The sequence below is a fragment of the Lissotriton vulgaris genome, chromosome 9 (genome assembly GCF_964263255.1).
Source record: "Lissotriton vulgaris chromosome 9, aLisVul1.2, whole genome shotgun sequence".
Lineage (NCBI taxonomy): Eukaryota > Metazoa > Chordata > Amphibia > Caudata > Salamandridae > Lissotriton > Lissotriton vulgaris.
The window spans coordinates 224,585,734-224,612,430 of NC_141697.1; the positions used below are offsets into that span (position 1 = coordinate 224,585,734).

General features: G+C 48.8%; 1 protein-coding gene across 6 annotated transcripts in view; it reads right to left on the reverse strand.

The window, feature by feature from the left end:
• Positions 1-493: 493 nt before the first annotated feature.
• Positions 494-26,697, reverse strand: part of MIA2 (MIA SH3 domain ER export factor 2) — a 702,601-nt gene continuing 676,397 nt past the window's right edge. For all 6 annotated transcript variants that reach the window (XM_086937351.1, XM_086937350.1, XM_086937349.1 and 3 more), the window contains exons 28-29: positions 21,594-21,819; positions 494-1,125 (exon numbers count right to left, since the gene is read on the reverse strand). In XM_086937351.1, the coding sequence (XP_086793477.1) occupies positions 959-1,125; positions 21,594-21,819 (393 nt within the window). In that variant the 3' untranslated portion in view covers positions 494-958. The remainder of the gene's footprint in view (positions 1,126-21,593; positions 21,820-26,697) is intronic.

Consider the following 26,697-nt stretch of genomic DNA (forward strand, 5'->3'; position numbering starts at 1 on the left):
CAAGATCTACTCGCCTTCAGAAGACTCCTCAAGACCTGGCTCTTCGAGCACCCCCCCCCCCCCCCCCCCTCAGCGCCCTGAGACCCTTACGGGTAAGTAGTGCGCTCTACAAGTACTCTGATTGATTGATTGATTGAAGGGGGTAGCTCTCTTCGACAGATCTGCTCTGGCTGGCGCAGAAAGAAAAGAACTGTGAGCGCCTGGGTGGCGTCTATATAGACGATGCGGATATCATGACGTCGATAAACCCAACATCTATAAAGTCATGCAGAGTCTACCGACGTCACCTACCGGCGCGCAGGGGTACTGCTATCAAAAATCTTCCACATCCAGCCCGACTCCTAGATGTTTATAGGTAAGGAATCTGCGGCTAGATGTCTGGATCAGATATTTCCAATCTAAGTTGTCATCTGTAGCTCAGGAACCAGATTTTGGAGTATTTATAATGTTACCAGAAAAAGAGGACGGTTAAAGTAAAGGAAACTGAAAAATACTTTAAAATAGCTTAGGTTTATTATTTTAAATACATGTTGTAAGTTGGGTATGTCGTAACCTGTTCAATTACATGTTAACAATTTGTACAGAAATACAGCAGTTAGAATGCAGAGAAAACTCTTTCTCTGCAAGTATATTCATAAATCAGCTTTCCATAAAACAAACTTGTTTTCTCTTTTTGTAAACTTCTTCGATCCTTTACTCAAAATAAATTAATTTTTAAATTTAAATTAATAAGCAACAGAAAACAACGTGTACAGTAGAGATTATTTATTGACAATATTCACAATTAAATCACCCTTATGTACAAACTTCTATCCTGAGAAATATTCTATTTTAAGCATCAATTTGAGCAAAAATATTTGAATTATATTTAAGTAAAATGTTACTTAAATTTAACAAAAGGCATTTTAGAACTATAGACAACTACTTTCTCAGTCTATTTTCTCTTTATAAAAAAATGTCAAGTTTCTTCCCGAGGCTTTGAGTCTTCTGCTTGTAGAGCTTCAGGTGGCTGCGTTAATCCAGCCATTGGCTCGCTTCGAATCTCTGGAGGCAGTGGCGGTGGAAAATATCCAGGTCTTTGAAGAGGAAAGGGAAGATAAGGCCGAGGTGGAAAAGGAATCCTCACTATATAAAAAAAAAAAAGATCATAAACATATTTCAGTGTGAAACAGTCTGACATTTAGGAATCATAGCAACTAACATAAAAATGAAACCTGCTCATAAGAGAACCCCGTTTTGTTCAGATTAACATTTCTTCCAATTGGGTATTGTATCAAACTGTGAAATCTCGAATTACAAAAACTAAAACCGACATGACTGTTTGTTATCCCACACGAGCAGGAGGAAAACCTCCCTGCCATTCTAAAAAGATCTGCCACATTAATCTGAATGATATTATTACACATCTGAAATTTCCTCTGCAATGGGTTATCCAGAACCAATGAGATGTTTTTTATGTTTCACTTTTTTAGCACGTTACCGACGGTGTACAGTGGTCCCTCAAAGGTTTACACTCAAAATATCTAACCGTGAAGGTCTGGGAATACAAAAAGTACGGCTGGCACTGGAAAATGTTGCAGGCAGTGACCGCCATTACCCAATGTGAGACATCTGTGATAATGAAAACATAAATGAATACATTGGAAGGGCTGTAAGTGGATGGGAGAGTCTTCCCTGTATCCAGGAAAAAAGTTTTGAGCGGAATGGGGGAGTATTCATGGAAGGGCAAATCCAGCCTTGTTTTTTTGATTATTTTGTGTCAAGGGATCTAGTGATCCAAATTAGGAGAGGTGGATAGAAGTGCTGTCTGGGGGATCCCATGGATCGGTATTTTCCTGTGTATTCCGGCCACCATGTGGATCTTGGAAGTTGATGTAAGGTTTACTGATTTAATGATGAAAAAAATTATCTAAACCCCTCCTGATGAAACAGGCACTGAGAGCAAGGAGACTGGCGGCCTTTAGCTGAAGGCTGCATACAACACATTCAGGAGGCACAGGGCTGCGTGCATGAGATGGCTGGAAGTCATATGTGCACAGGGGTATGTATAGTGCACAGATTCCGCGCGGAGAATGCATACAGCAAGTATAGGCATTAAAGCCCACAAATTAAAAAAAAAAAATACTGAAAAATCCTATTAAAGTTACACTATTGTTCTTTATTTAAAGATAAAATAAAGTCTATGGTTATTTAAAAAAAAACTGAATTTATGCTACAAAACCTTTGATGACCAGATTTAATGATTAAAATGGATAATGGCTACAATGAAATAATACAGAACTTAATCTGTTGCAGATAGCAGCAGAACCACAACTCCACTGAATGCACTGCTCATGATGCGACTGAAGACATGCGATTGTTAACATTGAAGTAAACTTCTATTGGGGCTTGGGCACACAGATCTCAGCCAAAGGATGAACACAGTGGGCTGGTGGGTACAGAGGGATGAAGATTGAGCTTGAATGGACATCCTGCACCCTGAGCTCAGTGGGCAGAGCTTGAGGCATTTAATCCTAGATTCTGAACACTCAAGCAGCGCTTTGTTGCATGACAGGGAGAGAGCAGGAGAGCATCATATTCACAGAGAAATGGTTCTCTTCTCCCCACTCACTGGTTTCATCCACAGTGCGCCAAGCACGCACCTTAGTGCCAAGGCTCTAAGGTGCGTTCCTGAGTCTAGCATAGGTTTTATGCAGGAAGGGTACCTTTCCTGTGCAAAATACTATGCCTAGACATGTCCAAAAGCATTTCCTACTTTGTATGTTTGCTGCACACTGCAAGACGCATACAAAGTCAGAAAGTCATGGAGAAATGTAAACATTTCTCCATTTAACGCCTGCTTTTAGCTGTGTTAATTTTTGGCCTTTACACCAAAGTTAGTGTATCGGGTTTCGTATTGGGTATAACATCCGGTTTCACATCGGGTTTAACATCAAAAACCAAACGTGGCTGTATGGGAACCACCCATGTAACACGCCCTTAATGTAAAGTCATGGAAAGTAATGTATCATGCTGTTTTTTGTTACTTTTGGTACAAAACAATGCAAATATTTTATTGCGTCGGGTAGTGAATCCCAAAACTGGTTTAGCGTTCAAAAAGTAACGCTAAACCTTTCAGATCTTTAGGCGCTGCAGTGGGTCCAATTTCTGCAAACCACCAGGAGTAGTCCCAGGGGGCGATGTGTTTGCCGAAGATGAGGATCAGTGGCTGAGGAGGTTGGAGGGAAGTGGTCGGCGAGCAAGTCACAGTTCCTGTGATGCAGGAATAATGTTTTCTGTATCAGACTGGCAGCTGAACTCCTTGATGGTGGTGATGAGTTCCTTGGCTTGGTTGGCGCTCTATCCAGCAGTTTAAGGCCTCTTTTTTTTTTTGCACCTTTGTTCTGTCTTTGGGAGTCTTTAAGGGGTGATTTGAGGGGGCTTCGTCTGTGAGATTCCTGCTAGTGCGCCATCTTATTTCAAGTTGTTTGTTCCTGCATTTTGATGCGTGGAGTTCATGGGATGTACCAGCAGGGTTGTTTGGAGGGTCTGTGTGTTTTGGCTGGTCTGGTGGGGGCGACTCAGTCGGCGGAACTGGTGATCTAGTGTTTGAAGTTCTGTACAGCCTGGATAACGTTGGTGGTGTCTTTGGGCTGTGTGGTGCAGAGGGTGTCGATCCATTGTTGCTGGGTGACTTTTGACCAGCAGCAAAAAGGGGCACTGTGTCCTTAAGGGGGGATTAGGGCAGCTCTGGCGATGGTTAAGTGTACGATGAAATGGTCTGAAAAGGTGAATTCAGAGCTGTGGTGGTATTTGATTCTGTTGCTGAATGAGAAGATTGGGTCCAGTGTGTGTCCTGCTTTGTGTGTGGGGTCCATGACCAGCTGCTTCAGTCGGAAGTTGTCCTTTCCAGGTCGGTGGTGCTAGTGTCGGTTGTGTCGTCCAGGTGGAAGTTGAGGTCTCCTATGAAGATGTGTTTGGATTCAACAGCGAGCGCAGCGATTAAGTCAGTGATGGCATTGCCGAGGTAGGTTTGTGGTCCTGGCGGTCTGTATGTGAGGTTGCCCTTGAAAGTGGTGTTATCCTCTGTGAGGAACTGGAAGTTTATGTGTTCTATGATTGGTGGGAGTTCATCGTTGGAGATGGTGCACATGATTTATTTTCTTGTGTACAATGGCGATGCCACCTCCGGGTCAGTTGGTGTGGAATTTCATTTCGTATCCGTAGCGATGTCTGGGTTGGCTGCAGGGGTGAGCCAGGTGTCTGTGATGAACATAATGTCGGGGGTGAGGGTGGAGATGGTGTCCCAGACTTCGGTGGTATGTTTGCATAATGATCTGGGGTTGAGCAGGTGAGTTCTGTCGGTGGGGTCTTGTGCTGGTGTGGCGCGGCGCTGGTTGCTGCGACTGGGATTGATGTTGGGATCGAAGTGAAAAAGGAGCGAAGGCAGGAGAAGGGCCACTGTAGAGCAGGTTAAAGCGAGGCAGCAGTTGTTGTTGCATCCGGGTATAAGGAGATAACCCCTGGATTGTGGCCCTTAACCCGTGCCATCTTATGTAGGACGATATTTCCAGCAGAGAGTTAAGTGTGAAATATTCATTGATTCCCTTACAAATCTCCACTAAATCCACTGGGTCGAAGAGGAGTCACAGGGTTAGCGCCATCTCAGCAGATACCGCCGTGAAGAGAGGTAGTTAGACCATGTCGCTTCAATATGGACATGGTAAAAAAGAGATATCTGACTTCTCTACTAAAAGCTGATTTCGAAGGAGGGAATGAGTTAGACAAAGTCGATGAGCGAATATGATGTGTGTACATGGGAATAGAAAGAGTAATCCCACGTATTGGGATGCTTATAATGCCAGGCGTTTAGGAGTCCCACCTCTGCTATGTCTTTCTTAAAATGCGGTGACATAGCCACGGTGCATTGGTAAGTGGTAGTGCTTCTGTCCATTTCCAGGTCCCATACTAAGTTAAGGGCACCACAGACTACTGCGTCACCCTCTACCCCTGCTAACTGTTCCTGTGAGACGAGTTGGAGATAATGATCTTGGGCAGTGTTTGGAGCATATATGTTAAGGAGAATGAGAGGTTGCTTGCCACGCAGCATACGCATTGACCGGTAGCGGCCTTCTATGTCCCTCACCACTTTCGTTATGTCAGTGCTAAAGCCTTCCTTACAGAGAATGCCCACCCCAGTGTTTTTGTGTCTGTATATACCCAGTAGCGGGCGGGGTATTAAGAAGGTGTAATTCTAGGTCTGTCTGCTCCCATAAGGTGAGTTTCCTGTAGGAATAGGATGTCAGAATCATGCTGTAGGATGTACCTCCAGACTTCCTACGTTTATTCTGAGAGTTTAGGCCATGAACATTAAGAGAGAGTAATGTGAAGTCAGCCGTCTTGGTCAGGGATCACAGAGGTGTAGGACCATGGGCAGCGTGGCTCTTCCAGCCATGGGAGGTCAGTTTTACCAGGGGAGCGGGACTGGGCTATCACCCCTCCATTCCACTCGGGTCCTAAGGTATGTGGCCACTTTCCCATGAGGTGGAACCCCCGGTGATCAATAGCGAAGCTAGATGTGGTATGCAGTTACTTCCCATTGTTGTGGAAATGTGTAAAACGACCTGCCTTCCAGTGATGCGACTCTTGGTGGTAGTGATTAACCTGGAAGAAAAAGAGAGATAAAAAACATTTCAATAACATGGACCAACAGTCCCCAACAGTTTAGTCCGCTTCTCACGGTAACCGGCACCCCGCTGGAGGAGTTAACCTCCTGGGTTGTGCAGCGTGGGGGGGTGACAATAAGGCAATGTTCCAGTTCCATTGTAAGATGTTAGAGGAGTGTGCTCCTCCAGTCCCCCTCAGCCCCATCCAGCTAAAGGCCTCTGGGCAGGTGGAGCAGTCAACACCTGCGGCTGGGGAAGCAAAGTGAGGGCATCTAAGTGTCCTCTCTGCCACAGGGTATCTACTGTAGAGGGTACTAAGGATGTGTCTTTGCCCATGTAGCAAAGGCGTATTGCATTTAGTCTCCTGAGATAAGGTTTCAGCAGGTCGCTTGTCCATGCGATGCGAGCATACTGTTGTCTATTATGGCTTAAGTCCCTCGGGTCTTTGAAGGGTCCCTGTCCCGTGAGTCAATGTCCAGGCCCAACAGCTGCATCACTTCTGCCAGAAAGCTCAGTTTGCCCTCCCAAGTGAAGATGGAGCGCAAAGAGGTGCCCCATTGATAGTGGATTTCTGATTCTCTTAGTTGGTCTGTTACCGGTTTGAAATCTCGCCGTCGGCATAGTATTACAAGAGATATGGCCTGGTACAAGTAGGTTGTATGTACCCGAAACACTAAGTCATTGGTCCTGACACTTTTGAGGATAGCTTCTTTTTCGGTGAAAAATTAGACGTGTGTCAAGATGTCAGGGAGAGTGGAGGTGCATCATCACCCCCCCGAATGGTTTGGAGTTCTGCCATAAACGTCATGATGTCGCTCCGATGGAGCAGAGGCTGTATTAGGTAAGCTGTCCTTCCCTATTTAGAGTGGACCATCAGAAGGCTTTTTACTGTCCATCACCATCAGATACACCATGGCGGTGAGGGACAGTGAAAAGAAAAAAAAACTCTCCACCGTGGGATAAAACTTGATGGTGTGGGCAATCATTAGTTTTCTTAAACAAATTTCCACTTTGGCAGATAGTGTCTGAAAAATAATGAAAGGTTTGACAGACTGCCATCATGTTTGATAGAGCTGTCCGTCAAACATTTCCTACGTTGACAGGAACCTCCATGCCAATGTATAGAGATTTCCGCAGGGTGGGCGGACATATTAACGTTTGGAGGGAGGAGTAAGGGCAGGGTGGCAGATGTAAAGTACCCTGCCACACTGTCTTTACTCGATATACCAAACCTAATTTGCGACCTCTATCAAGTGAGGCACAGTCGGTGATAAACGTTGGGTTGGAATGCTATCCTGAGTGATTGCCTGTGGTTAGACTATTTGTAAGCATTCCTCTCATTACCTTTTGGGTGTTTGGTTGTGAATAGTATGCCCAGAAACCTAAGACTAGTGCAGCTTTTTCATGGCTTCTACTGACAATGTTTACGAATTCCAAAACAAGGAGTATATTTTCACCCATTTAAGGAGTAATTCTCTAGGTAATATTTAATACTTTTTTCAAATAAAGTTAAAATCTCTTAGTGAAATCAGGACAACAAGATAAGACAACAGAGACTCGACCCAGGGCCTCCCGACCCAACTACCAAGCGAAGAAATCAATTATTTGTAGGAGACACGCCCCCCCGATGTTACATCCTTGGGCGCCAACCACCATCACCTTTGTGAACACCCATGGGAATCTGTTGCGGCCAAAAGGAAGCATAGCAAACTAAAAGTGCTCACAGTGAATCACAGGAAGTGCCTATACACCTCTAGGATGGAGATGTTAAAATAAGTGTCTTTCAGGTCCAAAACTGCATCTAGCCTCTGGGATCAAGGGCATAAAGAACCTGGGACAGGGTAGGTATTTTGAATTTATTCTTGTGCAGGAAGGCGTTGAAAGGCAAAAGATCAATGATAGGGCACAGGTCTCGGTCTTTCTTCGGCACAAGGATGTTGCGGGAATAACACCCAGCCCCTACTTCTGAGGTCAGGATCTTTTTATGGCTGCACTTCCTAGTGTAAAACTGACATATGGTCCTCTGAGAAGTGGTCTGTAGGTGGGATGGCAGGGCATAGCCTGATGACCAAGCTGCAGCTCTCATTTGACGGATATAATTTGTTGCCACTCCTGCAGGATGTGGCTGATCCTGCCACCACCCGAATGGCAGTGCACAGCTAAGAGTGCACTAATGGGCTTGGGAATTGTGACCAAAGAGGTAGAAGATTGAGGCAAAGACTGCCCCAGGTGGCCAGGTTTCGTGGCCAGGTCTGAGCGGATAAGAAATTTGGCCAAACTGTTAGTGTAAAATCTGTGCCTAGCAGCGTGGCAAAGGAATCGTGTCTGAGTCAGATAGATTCAGTAGAGGCCAAGGCACATCTTGGTGAAAGTGATGTATCCGGGTCTGGTGGCTCAGTGGACTAATGCGTCCATTGCAGGGGCCTGTGTTCGACCTCATGGTCACAGGTTCAAATCCCGGGGGTTCACTCAGCCTTTCATCCAACTGAGGTCGATAAAATGAGTACCATTGAGTTGGGTAACAATAAACATCTGTTATTCAGCGCCAAGATACCCAAGGGTGAACGTGCGCTTTACAAATACACATGTTATGTTATGTTATGTCAACTCTGAGCCAGACACTACGATGGGTCGCTGCTCTTCATCTGGCACCAGTGGACTCTGTGCCGGCATTGAACCAGAGCAGATATCAGCACTGTTCCTGTAACAAAACATGAAGCAGGTTCAAGGGGCCCAGAAGGCACATGAGCAAACCTGACAGCTGTAGCCAGATGGAGAGTCCCTGCGAATCCTTGGGCCCGAAAGGGCACCAAGCGGAGCTTGAAGCGTTTACAAAGATGCGCACCACTGCCTCTCGAAAGACCACGACCTGGTGCTATATTGCTCATGGACCAGGAAACCCGTGGTGCAACAGGACCAGAAATTAATTTGGCTCCTCATTGCAACAGGAGAAAGACCTTGAGGCACAGTGATGCCCTTAAGCCTTCTCTGCAGAACAAGAGTAGAAGGGAAGGAGCAGTGTCACATTTGAATTTCTAATGTTTCTTGAACTTACCTGAAGATTTTGACTGGGAGGAAGATCTGCCTCAGGCAGGTGTGTGAGAGAGGGGTCCTCACCTTCAACTTCAAGTGAGATCGGCACAGAGCCTTCTGGTATTTCACAATGTACAGCTACGTCTTACGGTCTCAAATCGCCTTGGGATTCATATGCGCAGTTGTCGCAGACCTTGAAGTCATGTGAAGAACCTAAGCACCAGATGCACACCTAATGTCTATCCGTCACAGACATTCAGTAGTGGTTTCTACAAACATTGTAGCAACCTAGAAAAAAGAGATCTGCTATCCTGAGAGTTAACAAGACTTATGAATGGGATCTGTTGCTATTCTTCTTAGTCTTCCTCAGATGATAAAAGGGAATGGTGGATTTAAATCATTTGAATAAAGTGGTGAGAATGGGCAAATTGTTATTTGAAAAAGGAAAATGCTACTTACCAGTATGCATCTGTTTTTGGCATGTAGAGCTGCAGATTCCTACACTTTGCATTAGATCGCCACCTAGTGTTGGGCTCGGATGATTGCATGTTGTTGTCGTCTTGGAATAAGTCTTTGTAGTCACGAGATAGGGGACTCCTCCCTTGGACGATAGTGCGCATGGGCATCGGCTCCATCCTTAGATTGTTTTTCGCCATGATGGGAAATGATGGAGTTAGTAGAAATAAAGAAGGGATGTCCATGCGTGTATATCTAATCAAGATAAAACTGGAACAGATACAGGTCCCGGGGAGGCGGGAGGGCGTGTAGGAATCTGCAGCTCTACATGCCAAGAACAGATGCATACTGGTAAGTAGCATTTTCCGTTCGAGGCATATGAGCTGCAGGTCCTACACTTTGCATCGAGTGTGTAGCAGTATCTCCCCTAGCGGTGTTCACCTGTATCCGTTGCAGTAGTTTGAAAGAGAGTTTTGAGGAGAGCTTGTCCTACTGCAGCTTGCTACTTAGCTTGCACATCAACACAATAGTGTTTAGTGAAGGTGTGTGTTGTAGACCATGTTTCTGCCTTGCAGATGTCTTCTAGGGGAATGTTCCCTAAGAAAGCCATGGATGCTCCAAGTTTGCGAGTGGAGTGCGCTCTAGGAGGAACTGTTAATGTGCGTTTTGCCTTGTGATAAGCATATTTGTATGCATTTAACAATCCACCTTGCAATTCCTGATTTAGAAATGGAGTTGCCTTTATGTGGTGGAGAGAAAGCTACAAATAGTTTCTTTGTTTTGCTAAAGGATTTGATCCTATCGATATAATAGAGAAGATCTCTTTTTACATCTAGTGTGTGTAAAGCTCTCTCTGCTACAGAGTCTGAGTTTTGAAAACACACTGGTAACTCTACTGATTCGTTTAGATGAAAAGGAGTAATTACTTTAGGAAGGAATTTAGGATTAGTTCTTAGAACCACTTTGTTACAGTGTAATTGTAAAAAGCGTTCTTGTATAGTGAAAGCTTGAATCTCACTAACTCTCCTAAGAGAGGTAATAGCAATGAGGAAAGCTGTTTTCCATGTGCGAAATTGCAGTTCACACTTATGTAAAGGTTCAAAAGGGGGCCCCATGAGCCTGGTAAGAACAATGTTTAGGTTCCACACTGGAGAGGGTGGTAACCTAGGAGGAATAATTCTTTTTAATCCTTCTATAAAAGCCTTTATTGCTGGTACTCTAAACAAGGACATATGTTATCTGTTTTGTAGATATGCTGCAATGGCTGCAAGATGTAAACGTATAGATGAATATGCTAGATTACATCTTTGTAAATGGAGAAGGTAACAGATAATATTTTGGATTGAAGCATCTAAAGGATCAATTTGATTATTAGTGCAGTAAATGGCAAATCTCTTCCATTTAGCAGCATAGCAAGCTCTAGTAGTAGGTCTTCTATCTTCTTTAATGATATTCATACAGTCTGGTGGCAGGTTAAGGTAATCAAACTCCAAGACGTCAGGAGCCAGATCGCCAGATTCAGTTAACCTGGATCTGGATGCCTGATGTCTCCAAGGTTCTGCGTTAGCATGGATGATGTCAGAGACAGTTTTTGGTGTGGAACTAGAGAGAGTTCCAGCAGTGTGTACCACGGTTGGAATGCCCATGTGGGAGCTACCAGGATCAGTTTGAGAGACTGTTGTCTGAGCTTGCGTACTACTAGTGGTATTAGTGGGATTGGCGGAATAGCATATGCAAATCTGCCTGACCAGTTCATCCATATTGCATTGCCCTTGGACAGCGGGTGTGGAAACCTGGCGGCGAAGGTTGGGCATTTTGCGTTTTCGTGTGTGGCAAACAGGTCTATGTCTGGATGATCCCACTTGTGAAAGGATGGTTGACGAACTTGCAGATGTAGTTCCCATTCGTGAATCTGTTGTGTCTGTCGACTTAACAGATCAGGTCTCTGATTGTGAACTCCTGGAAGGTGTTCCGCAAGCAGATATATCTTTTGTGGAATGGCCCATCTCCAAATGTTTTGTGCGAGCTGGGACAGCGGCAGGGATTGTGTGCCTCCTTGTTTTAGTATGTAGTACATGGCTGTCATGTTGTCTGTCCGGATTAAGACAGCTTTGTTCTGTATGTGCACTTGGAAGGACGTTAGTGCTAGGAAAATCGCCAGCAACTGTAGGTGATTGATATGAAGCACCTTTTGTTGAGCGGTCCAACTTTCCTGAGTTGTGTGGTGGAGCAGATGTGCTCCCCATCCTGTCAGGGATGCGTCTTGTCAGTACTATCTGTGGAACACGCTCGAGGAACGGCCGCCCTTTGGACAAGTTTTTGGTGTTCCACCACTGCAGAGAGCGATGTGTGCGGCTGCCCACCAACACCAGGTCTGTCAGTTATCCTTGTGCCTGATTCCACTGATGTGCTAGACATTCCTGCAATGGGCGGAATTGCAGTCTTACATATGGTACAATAAAAATACAAGATGCCATCATGCCTATTAATTGCATGCACACTCTGGCTGGGAGAGAGTGTTGGTTTTAAAACCTTGTGACTAAGGCTTGAATGCTCTGTATCCTGGCTGGACTGGGATAAGCTAGAGCTGTATTGGTGTTTATGGTAACCCCTATGTATTGATGTACACGAGAGAGCTGTAAATGTGACTTGGTGTGGTTTATTGTAAACCCCGAGTTGTGCAGTGTCTGAATTGTTTGAGATGTGTGTTGAACACACTGGTTAAATGACTTGGCTTTTATGAGTCAATTGTCTAAGTATGGGAAGACATGGATATGTTGTCTTCTGAGATGTGCTGCTACTACTGCTAGGCGCTTTGTGAACACTCGTGGTGCAGTTGTGAGCCCGAATGGAAGGACTTTGAATTGATAGTGTTGTCCTTTTAGCACAAACCTGAGATACTTCCTGTGGGAAGGATGTATGGGAATGATTCTGTATGCGTCTTTGAGGTCTAGTGTAGTGAAGAAATCGCCTTGTTGCAACAATGGGAGCACTTGTAAAGTGATCATGTGAAAATGATCTGAGTGTATATACAGATTGAGAGGCCTTGAATCTAGAATTGGCCTTACTGTCCAATCGTTTTTGGATATTAGGAAGTAGAGTGAGTATACTCCTGTTCCTTGATGTTGCATAGGAACTAACTCCATTACATCCTTTTGCAGCAATGAGCAAACCTCTTGTTGGAGCAGCGTTAGATGTTCTGTGGACATTGGACGCTGTCTGGGTGGTATATTTGGAGGGGTAGCTGTAAGCTCTAGGCAGTAACCATACTGGATAATCCGTCTGTTGTGATGGAATTCCTTACAGGTAGGAACTGAGTTAGTCTCTCCCCTACAGGAGTGGTATGCTGTTGGGGGGAGCTGAAGGAAGTCACTGTTTAGTGGTGGAAGAGGATAGATTGTTGTTATTACCTCTACCTCTACCCTTATTGTTATTACCTTGGTAGCCTCCTCTAAAATATCCTCTATTGGAGGATGTTTGTGTATTGTTTTTAAAGGAAGTTGAATTGTCTGCTCCAGTTTGTTTGGAGCCTCCTCTGTAAAAGGAGCGACGAAAGGAGCTTCTTGCTTGAGTGGACTACAGAGCTCTCATAGATTTTGCAGTATCAGTGTCTTTTTTCATTTTCTCAAGTGCGCCGTCTACCTCTGGACCAAACAATTGTTGTTGGTTGAATGGTTGATTTAAGATGGTTATTTGCACCTCTTGCTTAAACCCTGAAATGCGTAGCCATGTCTGTCTTCTAAGGAGGACACTAGTGTTTATTGCTCTAGGTGCAGTGTCTGCTACATCAAGAGTGCACTTGAATGAGGCATTTAAAAATGAGCTTACCTCTTGTACAAGGTCATTTGCCTGTGCCTTATATTGGTCAGGTAGATGTTGTAAAAGGGTTTCTAACTGGTCATAATGAGCCCTGTCGTATCTTGCGAGGAGGGCTTGTGTGTTAGCTAAACTCCATGTATTGCTAGCTTGTGCAGCTACCCTTTTGCCTGAAGCATCTATTATTTTTGGTTCCTTAGCAGGAGGTGGTGCCTCACCTGATGTCTATGAATTTGCTCTTTTTCGAGTGTTGGAAATGACTAGGGAATCCAAGGGTAGCTGTCCTTTAATATAAGCGGGATCCCCAGGAGCGGACCTTTACTTTTTTTCTATTCTCGGGTTTATGATGCTAGCTCGTGTAGGATCTTTTTTTTTTTTTTTTTTTTTTTTTTGGAAAACCTTTATTTGTAGAAAAAAGTACACCGCTATTCAGCCTTATATCCCGGAGGCCAGGCAGCATTGAGGTAGCAGGTAAGATCGTGTACAATACTGTGCGCAGAAGCAATCAGGTTTAATTTTCAATAGCATCAAACTTAGTATAAATAAACCAAAGAATAGGAAAGCCTCAAAAAGGCTAAGAGAAAAAGACGTGCGCTAGGCACGAAAGGGAGTCAAAGAGAAAAAGGAGTGGCTGAGGACAGTACAGAAGTAGTGGAATTGCGCAGCGGGAGGGGGTCGAGGGCCGCACACCCAAGACAGCACACAATAGCAGTGACAACAATAAGGCACTTGGGGGGTAACACACCAGGATAACCCATTTGGAACTGCGGGAAGGGGCCTTACGGGGAAGGTTGGACTTCAGAGTCAGTCTCTATTGGGGGGTCGCAAATGTCACCTCTGTAGGAGTTCCAGGCTCCCCACACAGACCTCCACATTTTAGGCTTGCCCCTGGCCATGTACACTGTCTTTTCACGCAGCATGCACCAGTCCATGTTGGTTTCCCATAAGCTGAGGGAGGGAGGAGCAGGCGCACCCCATTTCTGGGCGATGTCCCTCTTGGCCACCATATTACCCAGGGTGACCCAACGGGTCTGGGCTACACTGTAATCATTCGGACACCAAACATTGAGGAGGCATCGCCGGGCCTCAGCCGGTAAGGCCACACCAGTCACTTCCTCCATCACCTCATGCACTCGCGTCCAATACCGGGCAACCCCAGGACACTCCCATAGGATGTGCAGGAAAGTAGCAAGCATACCACAACCCCTCCGACACAGGCCATCCGTGGAAAGTCCCATATGTATGAGTCTAGGGCCAGTGACATACACCCTGTGTAATATTTTCAACTGTACAAGGCGGAGTCGTGCTGATATGGCCACCTCCCTGGGGGAGGAGACCGCTGATTGCCACTCCTCGTCGTCCATCTCTATACCGTCATTCACCCAGTGCAACCTCAATCGTTCAAGCAGATCCACTCTCACATTGATGAGTTTTTTGTACGTCAGGGAGATAGCGCTGTCCGGCATGTGGCCGTCCAGCACCCGATCCTCCAGGGGTGATGACTCAGGGATCGCATCTCCATCAGATATGTGAGGGGAGAGGGCATGACTAAGCTGGGCGTGTCGGAAATATTCCGTCGATGCCAGCTGGTACTCAGACTGTAGCATGTCAAACGACTTGACCCTCCCCCTCGCCATCATGTCTCCAACCTTAGATATCCCGATGGTGTCCCACCGGTCGAAACCTTTAGTTTTCCACAACTTTCCCAGTATGTCTGAGTCATATAGGGGTGTGGCCAGGGTAATCCTACCTTTCCAGCCCAGGGTGTCGGTGACCGCGCGCCATATATGTACCATCGTTTTGGTGGGGCCCGTCAGCTTCCGGTCCAAGGACCTGGAGTATAAGGCTCTATAATAGTTCCCGTCGTTCACGAGCCACCGATCCATGGCGTAGCCCGGGCTGGCCGCTGGGCCATAAAGGCCGTGGTTGATGGCCGCAAGCTGGGACGCCCAGTAGTAGCGTCGCATATCCGGTAGGGCGATACCCCCGTCGTAACACGGTATGGTCAGCTTGAGCAACGAGATTCGTGGCCTCCCATCCCACAACAGTGCTCGCTGCAGGGATTCGATCTCTCCAAAGTATTTGGCCGGGACCGGATCTTGGGTGTTTTGCAAAGCGTAGAGGAAGCGAGGTAGCGCCATCATTTTGAATAAAGCGGCTCTGCCCATTAGAGAGATCGGTAGCTTCTCCCGTCCCTCGACATCCCTGCGTAACCGCGCAAGCGGTGGTAGAAGGTTGTGGGAGTATCGGGCTCGGGGGTCGCGCGACACGTAAATGCCCAGGTATCGAAAGCCCTGCTGGGCTATCTGTATTGAGCACCCACGGGGGAGGCGCGGAGTGTCTCCACACAACGTGTATAGTGAGGATTTAGACCAGTTGATCACCAAGCCGGAATGGGTCCCGAAGGTACCCAGCAGGTCAAAAACCACAATAAGTGAGCGGCAAGGAGAGGTGAGATACAAGAGGATGTCGTCCGCGTAAAGCGACACTCGGTCCTCAAGGCCAGGTGACCACGTAATCCCGGAGACATCAGAGTGCGTCCTGATCCAAGCCGCCAGGGGTTCCAGTGCCAGGGCGAACAGGAGCGGCGAGAGCGGACAACCTTGTCTGGTGCCCCTGTGCAGCGCAAAGGAGGCCGACAGCCGACCATTGACGGCCACATTAGCCAACGGTGCGGTATACAGCAGTCGGACCCATCCGATGTAAGTGGGCCCAAACCCCAACTTGGCTAGTACAGCCCACAAGTAATTCCACTCCAGCGAGTCGAAAGCCATAGTGGCGTCAAGCGAGGCGAGAACTGCAGGCTCACGAAGCAGGTGAGCACGTGCCATGACCGCGTGAAGCCTCCTCAAGTTGAGCGCCGTGTTCCGGTGCGGTATGAAGCCGGACTGGTCCGGGTGAACCAAGTCCGTGATCACACCCACCAGCCGGTTGGCCAGCAATTTGGCCAGGATCTTGGGTTCGGCGTTCAGCAGCGAGATGGGTCTATAGGACCGGCACAAATCACGTGGCTTTCCTTCTTTGTGGATCACCACAATGGTGGCGAGTCTCTGGTCGAGGGGGAGTTCTCCCGTCTCGCGGGCTTCAAGGAACATATTAAGCAATGGTGTGGCCAGCGCGTCGGCCTTGAGTTTATAAAGCTCGACCGGGATACCGTTGGGTCCCGGTGCTTTGCCGGAGCGCAGCGAGCGGATCGCCAGGGCCACCTCATCCACAGACAGGTCTCGATCCATGTCTTCTCGGTCAAGATCCGAGAGGCAGGGAAGGTCAATGTCCTCCAGAAAGGAGGCCGAGACAGACTCTGGGAGAGGATTTGCGGAGGTATATACCCCCTCAAAGTATTCAGCGAAGGACCCAACTATAGCCGCCGGGTCCGTCAGGGATAAACCATCCTCACCCACCAGTTCTGGGACCACCTGGGACGCCAGTTCCCGTCTATCCAGCCAGGCCAAGAGCTTGCCCGCCTTATCACCCGAGTCATATATCCTGCCCTGCTGTTCCCTGCTCAAGGCCTTCGCTGCATCAGTGGTGGTCGCCCGGAGTTCGGACTGTTTAAGGGAGAGAGCGTGAATCAAGTCGGGAGACGGATCCAGCTCCAGTCGGGCGCTCAGGTCAGCGAGATCAGACTCCAGCCGCACCACGTCCTCATCCCGGCGGCGGCGAGCCTCCGCAATCAGGGAGAAGGCCTCGCCACGAAGCACAGTTTTAAAGGCCTCCCAAAGGGAGACAGCGGAGGCAACGGAGCCAGTATTTTCGACAAAGTACCGGTCCATAGCTTTAGTCAGGAGAGCCCTGGTCTTCGGATCGCGAAAGTACCACGGGTTAATGGGAGCCACTCGCGAACACGCGGGGATCTGGAAGTCAAAAGAGACCCAGACCGGGGAATGATCTGAAATGCCCCTAGCTAAGAGACGCGCGGTGGACACAGACTGCGCCTGGGCAGCCGGGGTGAGGACGTAGTCTATTCTAGAAAAGCTACCGTGGGCGCCCGAGAGAAAAGTGTACTGCCGCTGGGTAGGATGTAACAATCGCCAGCAATCAACCATCCCCATGGAACTCAAAAAATCAGGCAGCCAAGATTGGGAAGGGCGAAGATCCCTGGATGGAAAGCGGTCCAACTCCCCCGAGACTACAGAGTTGAAGTCCCCACCCACCAGCAACAATCCCTCGGGGAGACCTAAAATGGCGCCTCCCAGGTCCCTGAAAGTAGTCTCCTGCAGCCCCGGGGGAACATAAACCGAAACCAAAACTAGCGTGCGGCCCTCCCACTTGCCCACCAACGCCACGTATCTGCCTCTTTCATCAGCAAGTACAGACTCCACCTCCAACGGGAGGGACGTGCGCACCATGATGCCCACCCCTCTGGAACCCGAGGAGAACCCTGAATGTGCCACCATTTTGTATCCCCGTCTATTCAAGGCCTTACAGGCATGTCCCACCAAGTGGGTCTCTTGTAGAAAAACCACATCAGGCGAACAGCGCTTGAGCATCTGCAACACAACACCCCTCTTAATACGGTCCCCCAACCCGTTAACATTCCAGCTCAACAAATTAAGAGATTTACCCCCCATCATCAAGGACGTTCCGCGCCCCCTCCCCCACCCACAACAGCGCCCACAGCAATAACATTTCAGTCCAGTAGTTCCTCAGCCAGAACAAAGAGTAAGACAAAGAAAAAGTACGAAAAAACACACCCCAACTACCCACCACCCTGCACCCCTGCATCAGACTATAATCCACCCCAACTAGCAGTGTGCCTGTCGCCCCTTAACTAACCTACAAGAAGCCCACAGAGGAGAAAGGAGACATCCCATCCCCCCCCGTCATCCCCCATATTAATTACAAAACGAGTCAAAATAATAGCAGCAATGTCAAAAGCCGAAGCCCCTCACGGCAACCCAGCTCTCGGAAGGCAAGTAACCAAACAATCATTCCCGTGCTTCCGCGCCTCCGGTGGTCTCCTCCGTCTGGTCGGTCGGCTCATGTCGTTCCTGGGGCAGGGTATCAAGCCAGTGTCCCACCTCATCCGGGAAGTCAAAGAAGAAGGTCCGGTGGTCACGCTCAATGCGAAGCTTGGCAGGATAGAGCATAGAGTAGCGCAGGCCCATTTCCCTCAGTCTCCGCTTCACCCCCGTAAAGCTCTGGCGCTTTTTCTGAACAGCCTGGGTGAAATCCGGGAAGAAGTTCACATCAGAGTTCTGGAAGCGGAGAGGGCCCGCGGTCCTCGATGCTTGCAGGATAGCGTCTCTGTCCCTGTAATTGAACAGCCTCGCGATGATGGGGCGAGGGGAGGCACCCGATTTCGGCGGCCCACCCGGGATCCTGTGGGCCCGTTCCACCGAAAAGAACTTGCTCAGGCCCCCCGGTGCCAAGTTCTTAACCACCAGTTCTTCCACAAAGAGCTCAGCCGAGTCCTCCTCGGCCTTTTCCAGTACACCGGTGATGCGAACATTTTGGCGCCGCGCGCGACCCTCGAACTCGTCCAGTCGACGCGCCAGCATTCCGTTAGCCATTTTCAGGTCGCGCACCTCCAACTGTATATCAGACACATCCGTGACCAGGCTGGAAGTCTTAAGGTCCAGCGATTTCACCCGGTCATTAGTTTTCCCGAGGTCGGTCCTGATGAGGTTTAACTCAATCTTCAGGGAGTCAACCTTGCTGGACAGTTCCTCGCGGAGAGTGTGCATCTCCGTCTTCACCCCCGATATCGCTCCCATGACGTCCCGAAGAGTTATCTCGGAGTCGTCCGGCGATTCATCTCTTCCTGAGTCCTTAGCACGACCCGCCAGTACCGGTGATCCCTTAGACTGGGAGAATCGCTCCGGAATGGTGGACTGGGACTGGGATGGTTTCCTGTTGAGCCGCTGAGATTTGCCTGCGTCCGAGCCTCCCTTGCCCGCCATGTTGGCACTCTCGGGACGGGGGGACACCAGGGGCGAAAGAGTCCAGTGTAGTATGTCCAATGCACACGGCGATATCTCCAAAGTCCAGTGTTGAGGCCGCCCAGCAAGGCGCTCAAGGATCAGAAGCACCCATCGGGATGAAGAAGCGTAGGCAGGGAGGTACCATGTGGAGACACCGCTGTACCCCACAACGGTCGCCAGTGATGCGGGCGGAGCCTCCGGGATCCGTCGAGCTAACTGAGTCTAGGAATGTCCGATTTTCATTCCGAAAGCGGGTGCCGCCTCAGGACCGGCTTAGCAACCGATTCCCACAATCGTGGGACAGGATGGATCACAGGATTATTGCGGAGGATCGGGAGGTCTTCGGAGCTCCGAGCTCACGCGGCCATCTTGGTTGGCAGCGAAGCTCCTCCCCTCGTGTAGGATCTTTAAACACTTCTGGGGCATGCTCAATGACCCCTTTAATCATGGATAATATTTGAACAGACTTTTGTGAGTGTTCAAAAGTGTCTAACAAAAAATCTTCCACTGCCTCTTCTGAGTGCATTATTACATTATGATAGATGGCAGCCCTATTGAGTAGATGTCCAAACCCAATATTATCTTCAGGAGGAGATGGTTTGGATGGATATGTATGTGGGTCAGGGATATCCGGTACATCTTGTGGGTTTGGATATTCCCAATCTGGTACATCACTAGGGTATGGAAAGGGCTCATCTGGGTCTCCCCCATCCCCTATGTTATACTCATCATCATTCTGAGGAGGTGTTTGTGGAGGTGAAGATTGAGGTGGAGAATTTTGTGGTGAATGAGCAGGTGAAATTTGAGGTGAAATGTTAAAAGAAATAGGAGGTGAAAGAGGAGGTACTGGAGAAGAAGGGTGCATAGGTGATGTAGCAGAGTCTTTCTTCTTGACAGGCACTGGAGTTGAAGGTGCTGTGTCTAGCTTCCTCTTTCTATGTGGCATAGTGGAAACATGTCCTGTTTTTGGATCTATGTATATCCTTTTTTGCAAAGGATCAGGTCGAAAAAGCTCTTCTTGAGAAATCGCTTTCGGCGCCGATTTCTTCGGCTCCGGGCCTGTTTTCTGCTTGTCTTTAGCCTTAGGAGTGGTTGTATAGTCCTTTGCCGTAGTTTTCGGCACAGAAGGTAATGTTTTCGGAGTCGAGGCCTGGTTCAAGGGCTTGGAGGCATCGGAAGCAGGCTTTGTCAGTTTCGGCACCGAAGATTTTGGGCTGGAGGCTGTTTTGGTCGGCTTGTAAACGTCGGAAACAGGCTTCATTGGTTTCGGTGCCGTCTTGTCTTTATGAGTATACGGTTTCTGAGTAATCTTCAGATCCGGGACTACTTTTGGTTTCGCTGTCAAGGGAGCTGGTAGTATCGGCACGTGTGGTTTGCTCGGTATGGAGCTACCGGAAGGCTGTAGTATTTTCTTCGGAGCCGGGCTCGATGGCGGGGCTTTCAAAGCAATGTTTCGGGCTCGACTGGGCCCCGAAGGCGGAGTTTTGACCTTAGCCTTTGGTTTAGGTGTTGGGGCTGGGATAGGGGCAGTCGTCCTCACACGTTGACCTGATGGTATGGAGTCATCAGAGTTGTCTGCCACAGATACGATTTGGAGATCATCAGAATCTTCCTCGGGGACACATGGACCTTCGTTAAAGATATCCACCAGTTCCCGAGCTGATCTCTGCATGTCGCGTCGACGGGCCCTCCGATCTCGAATGTTCTTCTTGGATTGAAAGGATGCACAAGCTGTGCAGCTCGACTTGTTGTGTTCTGGTGATAAGCACAGGTTACACACCTCGTGATGGTCGCTGCGTGGAAATTTTGCTCAACACGGAGCATTTTTTGAATGGCGTCCTTTCCATGAGTTGTAGGCCTCATCAAGTGGGTAGGCCCAACGGCCCGCGTCGACGACCGGAATCAAACTGATGAAGTCGAGTCTATGGATATTGATGTAAAAAGTTGTTTTTAGAAAGTTTTGCACGTCGAAGTCCTTGGAAAGTGGATTTTGAACCGAAGCGGAAAAGTTGCATCCAACCCCAGTGGCGGAAAAAAACAATCTAAGGATGAAGCGGATGCCCGTGCGCACTTTCGTCCAAGGAAGGAGTCACCTATCTTGTGACTACAATGACTTCTTCCAAGACGACAACAACATGCAATCATTAAAGCCCAACACCAGGTGGCGATCTAATGCAAAGTGTAAGATCTGCAGCTCATATACCTTGAACATATATTTCTTGATTCTTACTAGGGAGCCAGAATATTCAAAGTGATTGAGATCTTCTGAACATAGAAAGCACCTGCAAAAGAAACCGATGTGCTAGAAGAGAGGCACAATTTAAAGCAGGCACCAGATACCAGAATCAAATGGAAACCATTTACCTTGTACATAGACTCCATTCTATAAACGAAAGTTGGTTGGTAACCTTTATATTGTCCTATAAAAGCATCTATAAAAGCATCTCATGGGTCAAGTGATTCAACAACAAGAGCTCCACTCTTGTCCATCGATCCATTTACACTAAATAACCATTTTAAAATATCTGTGGGTCTCAATTTGGGAAAGTACAAACACTTCAATCATCTATTAAAGAATTTATACTATACTATAGAGAAAATATAAAAAATAAATCAAATATGAAATTAAATGGAGGATAGCCTTTAAAATTAGAGTCAGTAAAAATGAAGATACATTTTTTTTTAAAATAAAGTACAGACTAATAAATGGAGAACTTACTTTCTGCTGGATGACGTGGTATGCCAGAAAAATCTGGCAGTGGAAAATATTCCCGAGGTCCATACATGTCCATCATACGAGGAGGAAAAGGAGGAATTCTCATAAAAGGTCCTCTGGGATCCATTGGCAAAAGAGGGCCTCTCATAAGAGGGGGTGGAGGAGCAATACTGGACCTTACTGCCTCATTATCAGGATGGAGAGAGTGATCAGCAATGTTTACCGGATTCTACAAAACAATAATTAACATTTAATACAATTAGAACCTGTTGGTTTTAGACTTTGGGAGTGAACCTCCCAACACATGCTGAGGGTTTGACTTCCTAGAACACCTTGAGAGCAGTGAAATATTTCCTGAATGTCCCTTCAGAATTGCATTTAAAAGCAGTGGCTTTTTCATTTGAAATGTTACTGCAAATACACTATTTGTCCTTTTTCTCAAACCAGGTTCTGGGTGGTGTGGATGGACTCATGAGGGTAGGTGTGTTTGTATGGGGATTTGTCATAGAACAGCGCTTCCAAATACTCCTGAGAAAAGTTGTTCTCTGGTCCAGTTCAGGGCAGTTGATTGTTCAAAAGTCACCTCTTTTAAAGACTGAAGAATAAAAATAAATAGATTCTACATATGTAAGCGAACCTAAAAACCTTAACAAGATAAAATGGAATCCTGGTTGGTAATCATTATTTTTGTCAAAACACACTAAGATCTAGCCTATACCTTCCTACACTGGCATCAGCAGAACCTTAATACCTACAATAATCAGCAGTTCAGATTACAATTAACTGGATTCGGTTCTGTCACTGCAGGACTTATATCACCCTAGGAACTCAATGGATATTTTAGTCAAGTTTCCTTCCTTGCAGCTTGTAAAACATTTGAGAATGTGGAAACAAGTAGGAATACATTATTAACAATGCATGATGAACAAGTTACTTACCTTCGGTAACGATATATCTGTAAGAAACAGTAGTTAGTATTAGATTCCTTACCTTAGAATATCCCCAGGCGTCAGTCTGGATCCGGAAACTTTTGCGTAGCAGTACCCCTGCGCGTCGTCTGCAGGCGTCCCCTGCGGCTCCGCGTCCGTCGGCGGCGGCGCCGAAGACGGCTGAAATGCCAGAAACCGGTCCCCGGTAGCTTGTCTCCTTTCTGGTGAAGAATTGGCTTGGTAGTTTAGTCTGCCCTGTTCCCATGATGCACTGGGCCAGGGACAGACTGATTTGCATATAGCCAGGTTCTGAGCTGGGATGGTGCAGTGAGATAAATAACAGTGATGGATCAAGCCCTGATCTTTGGACTGGGTAAGAGTGGTCTGCTTAATTCAGACACTCTGTTCATCACCACCCCCTTTTCTGAATCGTGCGCCGTGATGACGTCGCTGGAGTATATAGACGCTGCCTCCGCGCGCTGACGTCAGTTCTTTGTACACAGCTTTTCTGCGCCATAACACGCAGAGCCATGTAAGAACCAACACTGGTGCCAATTGAAACTAGGGCCCTGAAAGGGATGTCCTTAACCCTAGGTATCAGTTCGCAGAACGGGGAGGATGGGTGGGGCGGTAAGGAATCTAATACTAACTACTGTTTCTTACAGATAGATCGTTACCGAAGGTAAGTAACTTGTTCATCTGAAAGAAACAGGTTAGTATTAGATTCCTTACCTTAGAATAGATACCCCAGCAATACCAACCCCGGTGGTGGGTCTGCGAACCAATACAATCCTACACCAGAAAGTCCTGGAGGACAGAACGGCCAAAGAAGCCATCCCTCCGGACTTGACTGTCCAGGCAGTAGTGCCTCGCAAATGTGTGCAGCGAGGCCCATGTAGCCGCCTGGCAAATGTCCTGCAAAGGGACTCCCCGGCCCAGGGCAGTAGTAGCCGCCGTGGCCCAAGTGGAATGGGCCCTCAGCCCAACAGGGGGCTCCTTCCGAGCCAAAGAGTAGCACGCTTTGATGCACAGAACGACCCACCGAGAGATGGTCCGTTTATGCACCGCCCGTCCCTTCTTCGCACCCACGTAGCCAACAAACAGTTGGTCATCCACCCGGAACTGGCGTGTGCGATCCATATAAAATGAGAACGCACGTTTTGGGTCCAGACGATGGAGCCGCTCTTCATCCTTTGAAGGATGCGGAGGCGGGAAGAAGGAGGGTAAGGTGATGGACTGCCCGATGTGAAAAGCAGAGACTACTTTGGGCAGGAAAGAAGGTCTAGTCCTCAGAACCACCTTGTCTGGATGAATGGACATGAAAGGAGGTTTGACAGAGAGAGCCTGGAGCTCACTCACTCTCCTGGCAGAGGTGATGGCAACCAGGAAAGCCGTCTTTAAAGTCAGGAGACGTAGAGGACAAGAATGAAGTGGCTCAAAGGGAGCACACATCAAGAAGGTTAGAACCAAGTTCAAGTCCCACTGAGGCATCGCAAACGGAACAGGTGGATACATGTGTGTGATGCCCTTCAAGAATCTTGTTACAATAGGGGACTTGAACAAAGAAGGTTGATCAGGTAGCCTCAGAAAGGCCGAAAGGGCAGAAAGGTAGCCCTTGATAGTGCCCAGAGCAGAGCCCTGATGGGCAAGAGAGAGAAGAAAGAGGAGAACCTCGGAAAGAGGGGCAGAAAGAGGGTCCACAGCCTTTGCTGTGCACCATGCCACAAATCTGTTCCACCGGCAGGCGTATACCGACTTAGTGGAGGGACGCCTGGCTGCCAGAATCACATCACAGACTTCAGGAGGCAAGTCAAATGGCCTCAACTGTCGCCGCTCAATCTCCACGCATGGAGGTGGAGTCTGGACAGGTTCGGGTGGAGGACCGTCCCCTGCTGCTGCGACAGAAGGTCCTCCTGAAGGGGCAGGCGGATCGGGGGACCGACTGACATGCTGAGTAGCTCGGGATACCAGTACCTTCGAGCCCAGTCCGGAGCCACAAGGATGACTTGGGCCCGGTCGCGCCTGATCTTCTTCAGCACTCTGGGCAAAAGTGGTATAGGCGGAAAGGCGTATAACAGACCGCAACTCCACTCGCGCCGAAAGGCGTCGCCGTGCGAGTGCCGTCTTGGAAACTCCAACGCGCAGAACTGATGACATTGCGCGTTCTCTTCTGTGGCGAATAGATCTAACCAAGGCTCTCCCCATCGCAGAAAGAGGCCTTGCACCACATCCGAGTTCAGACGCCATTCGGGATCCATCGAGCACCGACGGCTGAGTTCGTCCGCCCTGGCGTTCAGAGAACCTGCCAGGTGTTGAACCATCAGAGTCACGCCCTGATGTTCCAGCCACTGCCAGAGGTGCAGAGCCTCCTGGCAAAGGGTCCACGACCCCACCCCGCCCTGTTTGTTGCAGTACCACATGGCAGTGGTGTTGTCCGTGAACACCTGCACTACACTCCCGCTGACAAAGGGGAGGAATGCCTTCAGTGCCAGACGAATCGCCCGTAGCTCCAACAGGTTTATATGGAGCCGGGACTCCGCCAGAGACCAGATGCCTCTGATCTCCGCCTCTCCCAAGTGACCTCCCCAGCCCCGGAGGGACGCGTCCGTCACAACAACGTGCTCCGGTTGGGGAAGGGAGAGGGATCTGCCTCTGACCCAATCGCGGTCCGTAAGCCACCACTGCAGTTGTCTCGCAGTGCCCTCCGAGATCAGGACATGGTCGGACAAGTTGCCCTGATGCTGGGCCCACTGAAACTTCAGGTCCCACTGCAGAGCCCGCATCCGCCACCGGGCGTGATGCACCAGAAGGATGCAGGAAGCCATCAGTCCCAGCAGCCGCAGCGTCAACCTGACTGAAACCCGGGATAACGGCTGAAAGATGGGAATCAAAGCCTGTATATCGCGGACCCGCCGTTCCGGAGGATAAACCCGAAACTGCGCCGAGACGAGAACCGCTCCGATGAAAAGGAGCTTTTGAGAGGGACACAGGTGTGATTTCGGCACATTGATGGAAAACCCCACCTCGTGCAGGAGGTCTGCCGTCATCTGAAGGTGGTGGACGACTGTCTGGCGCGAGCCCGCCTTCAGCAACCAGTCGTCTAGGTAGGGGAAGACCGAAACCCCTGACCTGCGCAGATGGGCTGCGACCACCGCCATCACCTTTGTGAACACCCGTGGGGCGCTGGTAAGGCCGAAGGGGAGCACGATAAACTGAAAGTGCTCGTGGCCTACCGTGAACCGCAGGTAACGCCGGTGGGCCGGCAGGACGGGGATGTGAAAATACGCATCCTGCAAGTCCAACGCTACCATCCAGTCTTGCGGGTCTAGAGCAGCCAAGACCTGAGCCAAAGTCAACATCTTGAACTTCTCCTTCCGGAGGAAGCCGTTGACGTTCCTTAGATCCAAGATAGGACGTAGGCCCCCTTTGTCCTTCTTGGGCACCAGAAAGTAGTGGGAATAGTAACCACGTCCTACTTCTGGCCCAGGAACGCGCTCGATGGCCCCCTTGGCCAAGAGGGCCGTAACTTCCTCCTTCAGAAGTGTCAAGTGGTCCCCCGACACAAGGTGGTTCTGCGGTGGCATGGCTGGAAGAGCGGTCTCGAAGGGGAGGGAGTAGCCCCTTCGGACGAGCTGCAGCACCCACCTGTCCGATGTTATTGTGCGCCAGTGGGAGAGGTGATGGCGAACCCTGCCACCCACCGGCGTCACATGGGCCTGAAAGCACGGACTAGGAGGATTTAGAGGCGGATGCTGCGGGGGGAGGTGTGGTCTGACCTCGCCGCTGTCCCCGACCGCCGTCACGGCGGTTTTCACGGCCGCCACCGCGTTGATAAGTCTGTTGCGGTGCGTGGCTGGCAGCACGTGTGGGACCGCCCCTTCCTTGGCCACGAAAGGAGCGAAACGAACCCGTTTGCTGGCGCTGGGTCGAGAGACCCAAGGACTTGGCCGTGACCCTGGAGTCCTTGAAGCGCTCCAGCGCGTGGTCCGCTTTGTCGCCAAACAGGCGACTGCCATCAAACGGCATGTCCATCAATGCATTCTGGACATCTGCAGAGAAGTTGGCGGATCTCAGCCAGGCGTGGCGACGAATCGCCACCGTCGTGACATCGCTCTGCCCAGTGAGTCGGTTGTATCAAGACCACACCTGATGGAGTATCTTGCTGCGTCTCGGCCTTC